General features: G+C 41.1%; 2 protein-coding genes across 5 annotated transcripts in view; both read right to left on the reverse strand.

The window, feature by feature from the left end:
- Positions 1-17,371, reverse strand: EXOC3 (exocyst complex component 3). Of its 4 annotated transcripts, none has more exons than XM_048939252.1 (13): positions 17,352-17,371; positions 15,285-15,469; positions 13,029-13,248; positions 11,357-12,038; positions 7,427-7,544; positions 6,561-6,686; positions 6,299-6,399; positions 5,777-5,887; positions 4,921-5,071; positions 3,455-3,577; positions 1,886-2,047; positions 1,151-1,278; positions 1-715 (listed from the first exon to the last, which is right to left on the reverse strand). In XM_048939252.1, the coding sequence occupies exons 2-13, from the start codon at positions 15,426-15,428 to the stop codon at positions 544-546; spliced, it is 2,238 nt and encodes a 745-aa protein (XP_048795209.1). In that variant the 5' UTR covers positions 15,429-15,469; positions 17,352-17,371; the 3' UTR covers positions 1-543. The 4 variants fall into 4 exon arrangements, with proteins under 4 accessions (XP_048795209.1, XP_048795206.1, XP_048795207.1 ...); XM_048939249.1 differs by lacking the exon at positions 17,352-17,371 and adding an exon at positions 17,166-17,296; XM_048939250.1 differs by lacking the exon at positions 17,352-17,371 and adding an exon at positions 17,154-17,275.
- Positions 1-19,190, reverse strand: part of CTNNAL1 (catenin alpha like 1) — a 596,511-nt gene that overhangs the window by 175,511 nt on the left and 401,810 nt on the right. The gene's annotated exons all lie outside the window — the stretch shown is intronic.

Genomic DNA, 19,190 nt, shown 5'->3' on the forward strand with positions numbered 1-19,190 from the left:
CGTGGTTTAGCGTTTTATTGAACAAGTGGCGCTTCGTGTGCTCTTTTTAGGGAATCCACAAAGAAGACATTTTGTACCTCACACCCTTCTTAGCTATTTATTGATTCCCTCTACAGCCCCCCGGTCAGGAAGCTGGCTCCATAATTAAGGTTTTTGCCATAAACTATTTTACACCAAAGTAATTACATACACCAAGCATAAGGTGGGAGTGGAATGGGGAGGTTAATGTACACCCAATGCTGTGCCATGGGATGAGGGCTCTGGAAGAGCAATACACACCCAGCACTGCCACAGCTGTGTTATTTTCAGTGTATCTTTATACGGTTGCAATGCCATATTTCGTGACTAGAAATGTATTTGCTGAGAGCAGTATCACCACCTGCAGAAGTCTGATTATATCCCATATCCCGACCTTGAGAAAGAAACATACCTAGTGTGCACTGGACGTTACTTGAAACAGCACTGCCAAACTCGCCCTCAAACATTTCACTATTTCACACCTGTCAACCCATGCCAGTAATATCACATGAACAGAGCTGTCCATTACTTAAGAAGCTTTGCCACGTTTAGAGTAGGAACTGTAATTTCTTTAAAAATTGGCACGTAATTTGGATTGGGTTGGCTCGGCCCTTGATCCAAAGTCTCAATGATAGTCTGCTTCATATCTCTGCTGGCATCTCCTCTCACCGTCAGCAAAGCTGCAATGTGGTCATCCCTGCCAAAGAAAAAAGGTAAGGCTGGCATTGGTTCTTGCAGAAGTAACATTGTGCTAGAAATAGCGCAGATCATCCTTTCATGCACTTTCAGCGTGGACCTCTAATTCTTAATCAGACCTCTGGTCACAAAGAACTGGCTTTTTCAGCTATCTATAAGGCACTATTTTCTGGTGATGCTCAGGAATCTAGGATGCATTTCACCCTCCCAAAACACAATGGGAATAGTCTCATTGTTTCTTTGCCATACCAATACTTAAATGCATATACCTGCTAGTCCAAAACATGTACATTTGCTATTAGCATTATTAAAAAAAAGCAGCCACATTTCAAAATATGATTAATATGAACACATTATGCATTGTTTTAAAATTATCCCATTGTTACAAACAAACTAGGATATTATCTATTTTGAGTTTGAAGGCAAAGAGAATTACCTGATATCTGGGTATTTACTGACTAAAGTTGAAACTTCCAGATAGAGCAGGGAAGGGTCAGTTAGTTTGATAACCTCTGCAATGGCTTCAATGATATCACAGAGTCCTTCAGTATCCTCTCCAGATCCCTGGAAAATAATAATTAAAAACAAAACAAAACAAAACAAAAAACAACAATAATTTAAAAATGACTAAAGAAAGCAACCCCCCCCTCAATATCACAATTATACACAATTATTTAATTAGTATTATTCTTATTTTGTCTGAGAATGCTGTCAAATTCCCTGAAGAGTGGAAACTTTAGCCATTACGACAAAAATGTTTGCGAATTGTCACATTAAGCCTCTTGTCTGCATTTCCCTATTCCTCCTCATCTGCAGTCATTATCTCCAGAGTATCATAAAGAAAGCCACACCTGACAAACATGTCGTATTTATCCACACAACTCTGTATTCTGGTCTATAACTGTTGCTAATCCGCAACACAAACATTACGAACAACTGAAGTGAAAGCCAGGTCTGCCCTTAAAGTTTATGTAAAAACGTGCCACTGCGAGGCCCTTCAGATACTGCTTTAGCAGTGGGCTTGTGTTTGTTCATGAACTCTGTCCATGCCCCCACATGGCATTCTTGTTACTACGTGTTTTAATTCAAACAATTAGCACATAGCAATGTGTTTTAATTCAAAATTGTTACAAATTACCAAGTTAACATCGTTATTGAAACAGATACTCACAGATGCAAGCTTCCTAAACAGAAATCTGAACTGTTCGGCTTCTTTGATCATTTTTTCTGCGCCCTCTTTTCTCTCTTCTGCATTCTTGAAAGAGATACGTTTTAACATGATCGCCCTGATGTACTCCACAACCACCCTTCGATGGGCCTCCATAGTCATCGTCTGAAAGAAAGAAGTGGTGGCTTATGCCAGCGATAACTGCCAAAGTCCCCATTCAGAGCAACAATCAGGCTCTGAAACACATTTTTGTGCTTTATCACCAGGATACGGCTTTCACTAATATAACATACTTGGAATGGCTTCAGATTTCCATGATGCTAACAGAAGTGAAAACCTGCTCTGTTCACATGGCTTTTAAAACCTGACCTTTCAGAACTGAGTTAATCAAAAACGTTTTAACTCCAGGGAAAGACAAGCGTGTCCTATCGATGCTGGAACATCAGATGTGCAGTCTAGGAAACTTGTGCTGGGCCGCAATCAAATAGCAGGTATAATGAATGCCAAAAGTCGTGTTTGACTTTTTTTTTCCCGTAAGGTGGCAATAAACACTACATGATGAAACACACGTGATCTCTGAGATTGGTATCGATGACTGAAGAAGCTCGTGTCAAGCACAATTACCTCACAGTAACAAATCAGTCCTGGAGAACTGTTCCATGGATACAGACTAGTTCTGTGACCACCTCACTTCTTTTGTATACGTTTTCTGGACTGAAAATTCTTATAATTCACATACTTCAAGGCCTCCAGTATCTCTAGATCCTGAAGATGATCACGTAAAAAGGTCAGAGAAATTTTAAGCAGTCCCTTCTATCTCCATAGGAGCTCAGGTAAGAAAGAATAACCGTATGATTCTGTATCTTACAAACTCTCCCAAGAATTTCTTCAAAGGCCTCATGCAAATCCTGATCTTGCTAGCTTCAAGTATTTCTTAAAGTGCTGGGAGTAATTTTAAAGACACGCTATCTTAAATACACTCAAATTTACTTTAATTCAGTAAAGGACAAAACTAAGAAGAATAAAACTAAAAATTCAAGGCTAAAGGAAAAAAAAAAAAACCTCTGACAGACCATGGGAAAAATATATTAAGATCACCTACATACTGCTATGTCATTTTTAACATATATTATGCATTTGGTCAATCTCATGTTGCCAACTTAACAATGCCTTCCCATCTTAATGTACATATTAAAACAATACATTAAGTGTGCAAGGAAAAAATAACTGCAGGCAAACAAATCTAATCACATATCTATCTATAAACTTCGAATGTGAGGTAGAAAAATTCAAGCTGGTAAGAATACAATTTAGTAATATTACAATATATTTTCTGTATTCAGTCCTGCAAGTCTAATCTCTGAAAACATCAGATGGCTGTGAACAAAATAGATGAGAAATGCTCAATTCAGACTAATGCAATATGATTACAGTTTAATTTCCAGTCATGAATCAATTCAGAATTTCAACGTCTGTGTCCCAATTTTACATTCCATACAGCATCCATAAAAACCCAACCAAAAGGACATTCAGAGTATATTAGCAAGGTACCATAGAACATTTTGTACCTACCTTTTTATAAGGCTTTTTTATTTTTGCAAAGTCATTAAAATAATCCTCTACAGTGACACAAATAGTTCCCACAGCATTAGACCCCAACAACCACTTCTTTGTCATCAGCTCATTCAGATGGGGCTGAGAAGATAACAATTATAATTGATGAGATGAGGTTCCTGACACTTTTCATCAGATCAGTGCAATTAAGAAAAATAAGGAAACAATTTTAAGTGTCACATATTTCTGAATTACATTCCTTCAACCAGAACAAACAGTTAACACAGAAAAATGATGTGAGGGGTTGTCAGAACTGCGGCTGCCATGGAGCGCTACCTCGATGTACACACCAGTTGTGAATGCAAACCAACTGCACTAACCTAAGCATTTATTTCACAAGACTCCAAAATCCTTTAGGATTTTCTCTAAATAGAGAAATGTCTATGCTGAATAAAAAAAATTAAGGTCCAAGAATAAAGGTGCCTTAGGAGGACAATTCCAGTTTAACACAATGCATCTTTAAGCTGTTGCAAGAATGAAATTTGGTGCTTGTACCCTTGAGCTGCTACTGGCTATTCCTGGTGCCACCACATCCTTGTGTCCATACCAAACTGGGGGCCTAGGTGCTTTATGCCTTTCCCAGAACTCTGTAACATGCAATTCCAGTATTCTCAACACCCACACAGGCCTGCTATCTTGTTTCCTCTTCCCAGTGAAAATAATCTACATATCAAAGCATTGTACAAATGCTAATGGAGCTTCAAGGTAAATAATTTCAAAGAATGCTCATTTGAGTGGGCTGAGTGCCTCTTCATAATAAACTAACACAGTTAACAAAAAAATAAAGGTCTTGCTGAAGAGCTCCAGGTTTAGAATAACAGTGCTCCCACATCTTACTGCGAATCACTTCAAAATGTCATTCACAACCAAAATACTCAGAACACCTTTCTTCCTTCCACATCTCTCTCATTTCTCCACCTTCCTGCCCACATTTCCAATTTCTCTTAAACTATACATAGCCCCTTTTTTTTTTTTCCCCTTTCCCTTTTTTAGGCGGATTCTATCAGAAGCCAGAATTCCTGAACTGAATTTATCAGTCAGAAACTGACCATCTTTACTGGCAATCAACAATCTTAATGGTTTTCCTTATGGCACCTGTACAAAGATAGCAGCTTATTATCAGTAGCAAGTAACTGTTACAATGCAGCTGTGCAATTATTTGTCTGTGTATACTCTACTAAAATATACGTACATTCACTATTACAAAGCAGCTGCCTGAAACAATCCCGTGAAATACAATCAAAAATCCTTTCAGTCTCTGACACTCAAACTGTACCAATGAAGTTCCCTTGCATTTTGCCAGCACACGTTCAGCAATCAGGACATTTCATACCTAGATCATTCCTGAATTACTTTTCCTAGGAAATAATGCTTTTTGTGGTTTTGTTTTGTTTTGTTTTGTTTTTGAGGAAAAAAGTTCCAACCTCTAAATCCATGAAGACTTCATCTAGCAGGCTAGAGCATCCTTCTTTGGCAATGATGTCTAAAATCACATCCATGCTTGCATGACTGCTTGATAATGTCTCTTCCATTTCAACTTTCAAGTATTTTCTTTTCAGACTGATAATAGATTCTCTGTGACAAATAACAAGGCCTTTCATCATCCACTGAAGAAGATGCATTGCTACTAAATTTTCCAAATGCATGAACAGAAACAGACATACCAGTCTTACTTTTGCAATGTGAAACAATGTTTTCTGCTTGCTTTGGAAGCCTTAAGTGACTCCTCAGCATGACTTTCCAGTGAGCACACTAACTTACTTGTATGTTCCTTAAAAAAAATAAGAACTACTGCTCATTTGTAGATGGGAGAATGGCAGCAGAAAGAGATGAACGAGAGACTGGATTGCTGAACTCTGACACATATGAAGGACTTCTCTTGTTCTGAAACACGAGCAATGAGGATTTCTTTCTCCTGCTTTAATATTCTGAATAAATTCAACTATACCATTAATGTCCTCCGTTTCATCCACCTTGCTCACAGTGCTTGAAGGTGGACTTTGAGAGAACAAATGTAAGAAAAGATAACTGGTCCCAGACCAATTAAAACAGACAATTGCAATTCTGAAAGGAAAGTGGCTTTTCACGTGAATCTGATTTGGTTTGCCAACAGGAGTAACAAGGCTTGCTTCCTAAAATGTTAAATACATTTAAACCTGTTGGCTTTCTTTAGTCAGCTAAACTATCTCACCTAAAACCCTCTTTGTATATAAAAATGCGAGAAAGTCCTGGGAACGTGCAGTATTACAAATTAAATCCAGCAAGAAAATACAGACTTACTTAAAAGTTTGACAGTTGTTGATGACTGCAATCATGTACTGAACATAGCATTGAGGATATTGGCGATTTTTAAGATGTTCTTCTTTGTAAAACTGTGCTTCATCTTTGTATCTGTAACACACACAAACAACAACAGTAACCAGACTCAAAATCTGGAATAACTACACACCGTAGAATGAAATGCTCCATAAGGACTTGACATTTATCTACAACAGTATTTTCAAGGGCTTGTTGCTCATATGATGTTTCGTCTCTCTGTTTCTCTCTTTGTCATGAGAAAGGATTACCAGTTTGAAATACCAAAGAAAGAGGAACTGATTCCAAATACCAGAGCCAAAGAGGAACTCGTACAGCCACTCACCAACACAGAACTTCTCTGGTGAAGGAAGGAAGAAAAGAAAACGAAAGAAAAGCTTGGTTGGCACAAGGAGACAAAGAAAAAAAGAAATATCCCCAGGAAAACCAAGCACTGAAGACAACTGGAGGCAAGATAAAGTATCTATACTTTAAAGTTTGTTTTACCTGGTTAGAAACGAATTCATTTGTTGAAGGCATAGAAGGAGTACCTTTGTTTTCAAATCTTCACTTATCTGAGCAGCTACCTGAAGATTCTGCTCAAACATCTACATTAAGGGAAAAAGTTTAGTTGTAAAGGCAGGCCTACCTCAATGGGAAGTAAAAGAACAGTCACTGGCACCAATTTTATTTAAAAATAAATAAATAACCAACCAACTGAAAACTCCTCTGCATTTTTTTTTTCTAGAATAAACAGCTTTTCTTATACCTGAAAAACAATAGCTGGGAGTGTAGTCTGGTAGTACCCATCTTGATCTGCTTCTGGCTCAGTTTCTTTTACCCAGTCTTTTTTATCTGTCTCCAGTGCTTTCCTTAGCCAGCCAATGATGTTAGACTACATCAAATAAAGCAACCAAGAGAAAGCAGAGATTGTTTAATCCAGCACCACAATAAAACAAAATAAAATATTGCAATATTTGGAATAGCAGTCATAGAGAAGTGCAGTAACAGATAACAAGATGAGATGGGCATCAAGTCCAACTGGTTGTGGTTGCTAGGCATGTTTTAGTATCCAACAAATGAAAACAGCTAAAGATCTCTCTCCTCTGCTTGGCAGAGCTCCCAGACTTAGGAATTCAACTGAACAATACAAGAACACCCAGTCCAAAGTTTCACATACCCCAACAGCCAGTCTGAGAGGCAAACAACATTGAATCTTTAAAGAAAAAAACCATTTAAAAGCCTGACAACCACATACTGATTCCTCTGCCATGTAGCCGACTGATTTTTGATGACTTGTAGTTTAAAAAAAGATGAAGTGTCACCTGTTGCAAGCAAGATGCGGCGTTTTTGTATTTTAAATGCACTTGAACAGGCACGCATAAAAGGGAATGCTCTGCTTAGGCAGCTGACAAGCATTACATGAAAAAGACTGGCAAATACGTCCCTTGAGCATCCTGATTACCTTGAAAAGATCACATCGGTATCAAATATATGTGAAGATTTAAACAAGTAAAGGCACTGAGTTCACGTTTGTCACTGCATTTTCCTCCGATGGAAGTACAGCACTTTGAGTACTAAGGCACGTGTGGCCATGCACTCATATGAAGGAATCTTTGAATTATTACTACTTACAGTGAGTGTTGACATGTACTTGCTGAGAAGCTCATCTACCACATTTTGTGAAAGCAGAAGATTCAGAGAATTTGCATCCACTTCAGGAGACAGCTCTGAATTCCCCATCATCTCTGCACTGAGTTTAAAAACAAAACAAAATATGCCACAATATTTCAGATAAGCAAAGGAAAATGAGATGAAAGTTAAAAACTACACAGCTTTTGTGGTCTGATCACCACGGAATTTTTACATTCTCTGTAAACGTACTTATTGCCACTAATAAGAACTCTTTGGAATGGACATAAAACTGAATGAAAGAATAGGATCTAAGGAGAGTTAGCCCAGCATACGTTCATAAAAAGTGTTAAAGGCATTTTAAATATTTATTTTTAAAATATCAAAGTGTTAACCCTTTTAAGTTTTGAGCAGAGCTACTCAAAGACCTTCTGTTGTGCTACTTTACTTCCCCATCAGAATTAAAGTACACTCAAGTAAAACCTAGCACTGCTTCTTGCATTGGTAGAGAATATACTTGCTATGAGAGAAGACATCTTACAATCTAAATCAAAAAGGCACATCACGGGTCCAGTACCATAACAGCCCTGCTGGCTGTACTTGCTTCATTGCATAGGATTAGAAAAACTAGAGCAACCCTCAAGAACATTTTTAAAAGGTTTATGGAAAACTGATACTTCACAATGAGATTTTTCCTCTAAACAGAAGTTGCTTGCTATGTCAAAGCATAAAAATAGCAAGAATCTTTAAGATTTTGAGCTTAAAAATAAATAAACAAACAAAGCAAAACTGCACTCCTCAGAGCACTTTGTTAACAACTGATGCAAATATACTCAGAGGGAAAGAAAAAAAAAAAGTTCAGTTCTCCAAGAGTTTAGTTTCTAAATTTCCACAAATTCGAGGTGTCCTTTGGGGATATGCAGTGAGTCAGCTCAGCAGTGCTTCCACATCACAAAAACCACTGCAGCCCTAGAAACATCCAACAGCTAATTGCTAATTACTAAACAAACGTGTTGTCTGTGAAGGCATAGAACCCAGTGCAACCGAGCCCTCTGCATTTGTAATGTCATTCTGAGGTGCAGGAAAGGAGACAAGATATTAAGGGGCTCAAGGTTCTCTCAAGGCTGAATCCCATGGGCTCCATGGCTGTTCACATAAAGAATACAACAATAGTAATAGCAGGACCTGTTCTAGAGTCAAACAGGGGTAAAATGAGAAGCTGGCTATGGCGCTATGCTGTATTAGAGAGTATTTCTAATCTCATTAACCACCATCATCCCTACTTCACAGAAACATCAAACTTTTCTTAAGGCACACCAACTGAAGCCATAGAACAAAGACTGCAGATCCTTACTTCCAGTCTCAAAGACTTTCTATGAAATACTCCTTTCCCAATTGTTACAGAGGAAACAATAACACAACCCTTGCCAGGAGGCTTCTAACCATCGGAAAGGGTTGTTTCCCATCACAGAACATTCATAATTAAGTTGAACTTTAAGCCAGAATTGTATTCCCTGGAAACTAACACAAGAAAACTTCTATGCTGCCTTTCATGGCAGGCTTGATGCCAACTCTGCTGCATCTTGTAAGAAAGGTGTTCAGCTCTGGGACGTCGTCCAGACACACGGCACCATGCTTTCCATTCACTGACACTAACTGCAGCAATGCTGCTTGACTCTCTTCTCAGCAGTTTTAGCAACACTTGATTGTAGCATCTAATAAAACAATGTTGTGAACAAGGGCATCAGCAGAATCTTACACAACCCAGATTTTTCTAAAGAACAGATTAGAGCCGTGATCCCAACCTAGGGCAGGTTTAGTAACTGCAGTATGTTTTCAAAACTCTCATTGACGAAATGATGAGAGACAAATACACGAACACAGTAAAAACTGCATCCCACTCAAACAGTAGTGGCTGTTATCCACATGAAGATCACTATTCCTGAGCTATGAATGGAATCTAGTTCTAAAAAGAGCTTACAAAATGATCACTTTCTACTTCAGCAGAGTGTATTTTAAATTCTTATCCTTCAAAATTATAAACAGAAGCTACGCACCACCTTCTTATCAATTCATTACATGGAAAAGAATGCTCAAGGCATCCCTTTATTGGCTTCTACCTTATCAGCTGGTTTAGAAATGCAGCTGCAACGAGCATAAACAAAATACACGTTCCTATGTCCTCTATGATGTTCAGCTACATTTACTAAAAGTAAAGAAAGATTACAAAGGACAAAACTATTTTCCATACAAGTGAATAGGAATGTAGAGCTTATTTTTCATTCAGGAAAAAGAAGGTTAAACTGATTTCACAGAAGTTTTCATGAATTTGTGGAAGTTTTTGTGATGTCATACAGGCCAGCACAGTTTATTATATTCAGATCTCTATAGAGATGTCCAGCAACTGAGATTTGGTTAAGTTTTGCAAGAATCCCACTGGAATACTTCAACTTTCCCAGGTAATACTTCAACTTTCCCAGATTCCACCACCCTCTGCACAAGCTAATTACCATCTATATAATGTATTGTAACCTCTATTGTAACCTAAAAGAACACAATTACTGTGCTGCCCTCTCAGGCTTCTCGGCTAGGAAAGAGAGACACTCACAGCCTTCAACTTTTCCTGAGGTGTTTCCTCACTGACAGTTTTTAGACCAAGAGCTGTCTCAACAGAACATCAGCCCAAGGCTGTAAATGAAAAACCTGGGAGCAGGATTTCTGCCCAGACAGTGCACCCATAGGAAGAGAGAGTCCCACATTTCAGATTTACTTTCATTGTTTCATTCCTCTGGCCTTCTAGTAATAATGAAGAGAAGGCCAATGAACTCAGCTCCTTTATCTTATCAGCTGCATCTCAAGTATACCCTTCCAGCCCATTTACTAAACATGCATTAGGGGCTCCTCCTGGATGTTCCCTATAGGGAAATAAAACAGAAGAATGTCACACAGTAAAGTAAAGCAAAGAGTAATCCAAAACGTATCTTAAAACAGGTCATAAAAACTCCCTGGAACAGTCATATCTCCATCCTATTTGCTGAACGGTGCTATACTCTAAACCTACCAGGAGCTCTATCTGTTGAAACAGGGAGATCAAATAATCAGACAGCAAAAATCATACACAGTTCAGATTCTGAGTCACTGCCAGCTATTGAGAGCAAGGTTAGTCATAAAGCACAAAAAGCTAGCAGTACTTTTTCCCAAATAAATCAGTTGCTTAGTAACTATGTGTCAGCAAAGAATAAAACACTGCCATTTGAGCTGTTTCTATCAGGAGAATGAGAGGACAGACCCAACCCTTCCATTATTTCAACATAGCACTCAAAAGACACTAAGAGTTTGACAGTATCACGGGAGAGAACCTATGGGCAGAAATTCTTCTAAAGAAACAAAGTGTCACGCAGTAACATCCAGATAAAATCTGGAGGAAGTTACTACATTCTTTCCTTTTAACAGTCATGAAGCAACACTTAAACAGTCCCACGCTCTGCAGAGGAGAACAATAGACAGTAAATAATCACACTAATTCACTGGGGCTATGCCCAACGAAAAACATTTTGCTTTGCATACACAAGCTCTCCATCTCCTCTGCTCTCCCCGTTTCATCACCAAGCAGTGCACAAACACACTGCTTTAGGCTGACAGCAGCTCCACGCTGCTCTGGAACTGCGTTAAAGCCTCAAACTTACAAAGCCACTCAAAACCACGTACTAGAAAACCTGGAGAAGTTTTAAGGGGTAGCTTCCAGAAAGTAAAAGGCATTAACAAAAATCAACAGTCCTTTACTATTATTCTCTTCTTTTTTTTTTTTTTTAATAAACAGCCTTATCTTCTTTATCTTCTATTCTGTTAACAGACATGCAATTATTAGTACACAGACTGTGTTGTGTATGCTTATCCTCAATTTTTCTCACAGAAAGATAAATGGGACTTTACCTTTTGTAAGTATTTAAAACCCAAGTTAGAAGGCTAACAATCTCATTTGCTTCCAGATCCTCTGCAGCAAGCTCTTGCATGCGGGTGGACAAAGCCTGATGGTACATGCTTAGCAATCTTTTGAAAATGTCATAGTGTGGGGGAAAGCATTGATCCAGCAGGGTTTTAGCTACCAGAAGGTCATCAAGGACATATTTACGTATGATTTCTAGGTGACGCACGAGCCACATTTTGTCAGATCCTCTACTATCTGCTTGAGTGCCTTCAATTCGTATGCTCACAGTTCTTTCCAAAATGTTGAACATATTTTCCTTCCATTTCTTTGGCCTGCCAGGAGGTATGAACCCAGTTTGTTTTTTCCGGTCTAACATGCGCCTGTCAATTTTTTCCTCCCTTTCGATTATCCTAACAACAGAAACAAGCAAGGTCGGATCTCGACGGACTGTAACAAGAAATCTCTGAACCACCATCCACAACTGCTTGGCCAACTCCTCAGAAAGTTTCTGCATTTCCCCAAAGTATGTATGGATGAGGTTCATGTCATGTGTGTTTTTGCTGTCCATGCGATACTGCTCATACATCAGGTTATCACGAGAGCACTCCAAATCCATCAGTTTTCGATGAGCTTGCAGAAGTTCCCCTCGCTCAATCAGATCTTGGGTCTCCCTCACTATCTCTGGAACTGCAACAGAGGCAAAAAAGAAGAAAAAGAGGTAAAAAAAAAAATAAATAAAAATTCCAAAGATAACTCAAGACAACATGAGCACTAGGAAACAAATGGGAAAACTACATTGAGTATTAAAGGAACAATACAGAATAGGATTAGGATTCAGTGGCAAGAAGAAGAAAAATGGAGAAAATGTCACAAGAACAGCAGATAGTGATAAAATCTGGCAATCAAATAAAAAAAAGCACATTAAGACAGTTACAATCATTAAGTGTGGTGAAAAACATTTGATTTGCAATGAAAACATTTGGTTCACTGAGAGAAAAGTTATCATCAATTCTACTTTGTAACAATCTCAGGGGAAACACTTCAGACCCCAAACCTCTCAGGATACTAAAAAACAAAAGGCTGCATTCAGGTCTCAACTGCATTCATGGGGGTAAACTAAAACAACATCCCTGAAACAAATTAGCACTGGAACATACAAAAATTCATTGTTCTTTGCTAGATGTTACTTCAAGTGGAAATACAAATCATCCCTGAGGTTCTTAACTGCTGTGTGAGAAAGACTGCTAGGAACCCTCTGACTGGAGTTCTTGCTCCTTGACATTCTGCATTTGCTTGCAAACTTATTTGCCTCCGAAGATCACCTGGGACCCAAGCCCTGCTGAAGGTACCCAGCATATTTCACATACATCTGAACTTTCTGTAAATGCTGCTTGCATAGTTCAGATTTCTACACTAAAAATATGATTCCAGCTACTAATCACATACAAGAAGCTTCTTACTGACTGCTACTGATAATGAAGATAAGCCAGATTGGAAGCTCTTACAGAGAAATTTAGGTGAAATATTACTTCGCTGAACACGACATCTAGGTGATTTCTCTTTAATTCTTCATTCCCAGCAAGGTTTAAAGTTTCCCACATCATTCCATAACCATGGTTTGTACCACTTTGAAGTGCTTTAAGACTGTGACAGATTATATACAGAATAGCAGATTACCTGAAAATATGTTCTTGAGATTTTCTACAGCAGCTGCCAGCTGGCTATGTTGCACTACAGCATCCTTAACGTCCTTGAGGTTTTCAATGGCATTGATGCTCTGTCTCCAGTCTTTATTGACATCTATCAAAGACTGCTGAATGTCCTTTACATCATTCAATGCATTGTGCAGTTGACTTAAACCCGTCCGTACCCCATCTAGCTGTGACTGGATTGCTGCCTTGAATGCAAACAAAAAGACAACGAACTCTCACATTAAGCATAATGCATTGTAAGTACTGTATTTTCAGTATTTCTCCAAAAATTTTTACTTAGCAGTACCTACTATTGCCATATTAAAAAACAAAACAAAAAACAAAACACTAGATGTTTGGTCCACGTAAAACAAGTAGATTGACAAGGCAACTACTAGATTGTTATGGCATACAGCAAGATTATTGATACAGCTCTCTCTTGTGACAGGCAGTGCTCGAAATAATGACTCTTCAAATGGGCCATTACTCCTGAATATCATTTTAAAGTCTTGACACATTACTAACATGCATTATAAAGCATATCTTCCTGAAACAAATCAGATCACATCCACGTTTTAGGTAGCTAGCTTCTTAAAAATATGCAACTACGATGAAATCGGGCAAGAGAAAATGAAACTGGAAATAACAGAGTTCAAAAGACGAGCCAAAAGCCAGGCACAAGTGAAAATTCCACTGCTTCAAGTCCTTGAGTTCAGCAAACTGTAAAGCAATGAGGCACACACAGTTTAGCTCGGCTGTGGCCATAACTTTCGCTGTACATGCAAGGTCAAAAGGCCTGAGCTGTCACGGGTTTGTTTTTGTCTGTTACTAGAAGCCAAAGAGGAAATCCTGGTAGCTATGAACAACATTTACTGTGTTTTAAACGTAAAGGGAACATCCCAGGAAAATGCAGTCAATCTTAAGCCACAACTGTTTATATACCTCCAAACTACGATACACTGACTTTACTGACAAAAATGCTTTTTTTTTTTGTCAAACTCAGCACAGCCAAGCAGTGGCACAGCATTTTTATGCACTATCTGTCTATGGAACTGCTGCATCAGCTAATTTTCCCCTACAGTAACTGAGGTACCTAGGTTACTGAAATGCAACGTGGTACTTCAACAACCGAGAGAAGACAAGTTTCTAAAGCTGGCTGTAGTTTACAAATGATACAATGATTTAACATTCAGTCCATCTGATTCAGTTTTTCAATTTATTCTGAGGCAGATCTTCCAAGTTTCACAAATTCAAATTTGTACATATTTAAATTCTGCAGCAACTGATGTTAAAACAGCAACCATCAACTAATTTTTGTCACTGACTCAAACAGCCAAAGAAATTCCAAACAACAGACACCCACCCAAATGTGCAGTTTGCCTTTCAACAATCAATGGGAGATGCTGGGAAAGCAGGGGTACAGCATGCAGACTTTTCCTCCTACAGTACGTATTCACCTTAGACTGGACTGACCATCACTTACATAAAACCCAAACAAAACCATTGGGAACAGTGCTCAGTACTTCAGTTTTGGTTTTTTTTACCCCTCAAATGACAGCCCTCAGCATTAAGCTGCACAGTTGGCATCCTTGCAGCCTGGTCTCCTTAGAGCTCCATGAAGCTATAATCCATTATAAAGAGTGGAACCCTGAATGTAACTGCTTACACTAAACTTCATGGCTGTTTTTTTTTTTTTTTTTTCTTTTTTGTTATTGTAAGCATAGTTATTACTATTATGCTAAGAAGGAATGCAGGCTATCTTCAAAGCTACACTGTGGACAGAAACATTCAAAAATCCTCAGATTTTTTGAGTCCTTTAGCAAGGACTCAAGAAACCTTTTCTTCTTCAATGACATCACCAAACACTATTTGGAAGATTAAGCTATCATCGACCATAAGCTCAAAGTCAGAGACTAAACACATGTTCAGCATCGTTTTTTCAGTCAATCACCAAGTTTTGTTACATGTTCAATATTCTATTGTCACAACATTTGCTGGCTGACAGGCTACACTGCAGGAGGGAACCTGTCTGTGGATAAACTGTACAAGCTACAGGTCATAAGAACATTTGAAACGCTTGAACAAAACTTCAACAGGATACAAAACATTTGCTCGCATTAGTTTCAGGATGCAAAACTTCTCTTTTGCACTCAGACCAAAAAAATTCAAGCCCATGGTATAAAACTATTTGAATTAAAATGTAGAAGGAAAAAAAAAAGACTACTCATCCCATACTGCGTACCTTGAGTCGAGCTTCCACTGAAGCCTTCTTACGAGCTTCCCTCCTGCGATACTGCTCCACTTTATCCAGCTGATCGGGACGCTGAAGCATTCCAGCCACCCTCTGAACAGCTGTTGCAACCGCTTCCCGATCCGTTTCCTCCATGGCTGATTGGGACCTCAATATGCCTTCATAATTCAACAGCACTGAAAATAACATAACGTTTTTAGAACACACACTTTTACTTGATGGCTCTCCATAATTTCAAACTTAACTAGGGAGGAAACTTCAGCAATAAAAATGCTGCAACTTGACGGAAGCATCATTAGAAAGCATTACAAAAAATAGGAACTGGAATTACACAAGAATCACATTTGAATTCACTTAGCTCTGTTTCATTACCCAATATGTTCTCTGCTTAGCATTTTGTATTTATCTTGCTCTACGGAAGCATGTTTCAAAAAATGATAAAAATAGCAAAAGAAGAACTGCAAATATTAATTTATAAAACAAACACTACGTAACCTAGGGTAGGTCTGCCTATTAAAAGGGTGCATACAGGAATCTGGTGGCTGCTCAAAGCACAAACTATCGAAGAACTTAAACCCACTGGAAGTGAGACCTATAGTCCCCTCGCAGTAGCTTAAATTTGGTATCAGCAGTGGAAAGAAACATAACCATGGAAGCTCTAAACCCGAAGACTTAACTATAAAGTACTTTTGTTTAGATTTTTGATGGAAGATTTCCTCCCCGCACTCTATTTCCTCTTATTACAGTATTTGTCCATCAGAAGTGCAGGTATGCAGGGAAAAATTAATGAAACATTTTACCTGAGTCTGCAGTAAAGCGTAGTTAAGTCAAGACATGCATGTAAATGAGTATTAGACATTAAAAGCAGAAAAGATAAAATTAACTGGCTCTCAGACAGGCCTGCTTTCTCAAGCTATTTAAGAGAAGGTAGAAAAGGATCCTAATGACCAAAGATGGAAGAACATGGCATCCACTGAAATCTAAGAAATGCATTTGGAATTCCTGATTCCTTCCAAATGGGAAAGAATGGCCATAGAATGAAGATCTGGAAAGCATGACCCAATGCCTCCTACTAGGAAGGGCTGTCAGAATCATTGGGTTGGAAGGGCTCTCAAAGCTCACCCAGCTTCACCCCGTGCTGTGGGCAGGGCTGCCCCCCAGCAGCTCAGCTGCCCAGGGCCCCATCCAGCCTGGCCTTGAACGCCTCCAAGGATGGGGCGCCACAGCTTCTCTGGGCAGCTGTGCCAGCACCTCACCGCCCTCTGACTCAACAGCATGAGCAGAGTTAGGTCAGCTTTAACACACACAGAACCCAGCACACCTCACGGAAGAAAGCACAGCGTGCTACAACCTTCCAGTTACACAGTGACGTGCTGAGATAAGTGGGCCGTTTCACAACCTCCAGCCGCTCATACAGGAAGAGCAAACTTCAGGGAACCGTACCAACTTCGCAGAGGCTGTCAGCCACCACGAGCCAACAAAAGTGAGCCCGGCATTTTAAGAAAACCCCCCACAGACAGGCAAGCAGAGGCGCGCCCTCCGCCCCAGCGCCGAACCACAGCGGGCAGGGCCAGGCCGCGGGCTCAGCGGGACGCAGCCCCAGCCCCTCAAAACAAAGCCGGCAGGAAACGCCGCGAGCCCCGGCTCCCCTCGGCTGCCGCAGCCCGGCAGGTGCCCGGAGGCCGGAGCCCCGCCCCAACGAGCCCGCGGCCACCTCCCGCCGAGCTCCCTCAGCCCCGGCCCCCTGCGCCACATCGGCCCGGAGGGGCCCTCGGCACCCCCTTTGGCCCGCCGTCCCCAGCGACTCCCCGGATCGGCCCCCTCCGCTTTCCGTCACCGGGCTCCGACCGCCGCTCGCACCGAGCCGCTCACCAGCGCCGGGACCGCGGTGCCGCTCCCCGCCCGCGGCAGCCCGCCCCTCGGGACGGCGGTGACAGTCGGGCAGCGCGCATGAGCCGAGCCAGACCCCGGCGTCACGGCCGAGCACGCAGGCGCAGGGCGAGCGCACAGCTTCCCCTCGCTCTGCGGGAGGCACGCGTGCGCCTTGCGCTGCCTCACCCGCGTCTGCGCCGTGTAGTCGGTCGGAGGTGGGAGCGTGCTTGGTGTTGCGAGCTGATCCTTCGGGAACGGCTGTCGGGGCGTTTTGCAGCCCCTGTGGTTTTCAGATCACTTCAATAAATTAAATGCAGAAGCCAACAGCATGAGATGGTTTTATTCTTCTTGGCTGTTTTCGCGGTGGCTCTGGGGTCTACCGAGGCGCGTGGCTGCTGCTTGCCTGTAGCTGTGTGTCGTACAACACCGCGGGACGCTACAAAACGCGTAGGAGAGGAGTTAAATTAGAAGCTCGTGGGAAACGGGGAGAAACGCGTTGCAACTCGCAGCCTGGCAGCTGCGTTTGTGTAGGGGTTGCCATAGCAGCTGCGGGCAGTGCCGGAGAGGCTGCGAGCGCTGAGACCGAGCAGGGAGCTCGGCAGGACGCAGCCCGGCGCAGGGGGATCGTCGGAGGTGGGATTGGCGGAGCGAAACGTTGCTTCACAGAATAGAGCAGCGAGGCAGCGGCACGGGATGATGCACAGGGAGGTGGGGGGGTCACCGTCCCTGGAGGCGTTCGGGAGCCGTGCGGATGCGGCTCTGAGGGACGTGGTCAGTGAGCATGGCGCGGGTGGGTTGGGGGTTGGCCTGCGTGACCTTAGAGGTCTTTTCGAGCCTTAACGACTGTGTGATTCTGCGATGCTACAACAGGGATGCACGTGCTGACTGTGATTGGTTGTTAACAGTATTGCGTTATAGGGTCATTTTCTGTTTTGTTGATTTAGGTCAATGGTTGAGTGGCGGTGGAGATGGAGGAGGCTGTGGGAGATGAGACGGAGTTCAGGGGGAGAGATGAGCTGCACTCCTTTCCTGATCTCCCTGCGCAGCAGGAGTCAGCGCAACTGGGGAGAATGCAGCCCTCATCCAAAACTGACACTGAACTCTGTCCACCTCTCATTGCTCTAAAAAAGGGTAAGAGAGAGAGCAGTGGTAAGTACTGTGGAAGGCTTGGGGGAGACCTCATTGTGACCTTCCAGTATTTGAAAGGAGTGTATAAAGAGGAATGAAAAACGACTGTTGACAAGGGTAGATAGTGATAGGACAAGGGGGAATGGTCTTAAACTGAAACAGGAGAGGTTTAGGTTAGCTATTAGGAGGAAGTTTTTCACTCAGAGGGTGGTGACACACTGAAGCAGGCTGCCCAAGGAGGTTGTAGATGCCCCATCCCTGGAGGCATTCAAGGCCAGGCTGGATGTGGCTCTGGGCAGCCTGGTCTGGTGGTTGGCGACCCTGCACATAGCAGGGGGGTTGAAACTAGATGATCATTGTATCCTTTTTAACGCAGGCCATTCTATGATACTTCCTGTTTACCGTGTAGGGGAAAAAAATCCAGGAACAATGTGAGCAACTGATTAGTGAAGTATTTAAATGTATATCAGTTGTTCACATACACTGAGTGGATACATGCTTTTAGGAATGTCCCAGTGTAGGAACCACGACATACACTTTTCAGCTTTATGAATAAGTACATGCAAGTACATGCACGTGCATATACTTATATTTATATTTATAGGTCCAAGTATAGTGCTAACTCCAATCCCTTACCACAGTTCCTAGTGTTGAATCATAGTAATGCGATTAGAACAAATTTTCTGGAATTAAAATTAGTAGTATGCTATAGTATAGTATATAGTATGGCATATAGCATGATATCTCTTTTTCTAAAAAATATTAGCAGTAATAACAGATTGAATAGCTTAAAGATTATTGAGCATGGCTCCTCAAGGACATCACCATCTCCTTCAGCATTCCTGGCTGTAACCCGTGATCTTAGATATGTCCATTTTGCTTAAGAACTCTCTAACC

Source organism: Lagopus muta, chromosome 3, assembly GCF_023343835.1.
Source record: "Lagopus muta isolate bLagMut1 chromosome 3, bLagMut1 primary, whole genome shotgun sequence".
Taxonomy (NCBI): domain Eukaryota; kingdom Metazoa; phylum Chordata; class Aves; order Galliformes; family Phasianidae; genus Lagopus; species Lagopus muta.

Bases quoted from the DNA above. Each gene is read 5' to 3' on its own strand.
- EXOC3 (XM_048939252.1), bottom strand. From the start codon at position 15,428: ATGGAGGAAACGGATCGGGAAGCGGTTGCAACAGCTGTTCAGAGGGTG. The intron at 12,039-13,028 runs GTAATCTGCTAT...CCTCTGTTGCAG, and splicing joins TCTCAAGAACATATTTTCAG to TTCCAGAGATAGTGAGGGAG. The intron at 5,888-6,298 runs GTAAAACAAACT...TGTGTGTTACAG, and splicing joins ATGAATTCGTTTCTAACCAG to ATACAAAGATGAAGCACAGT.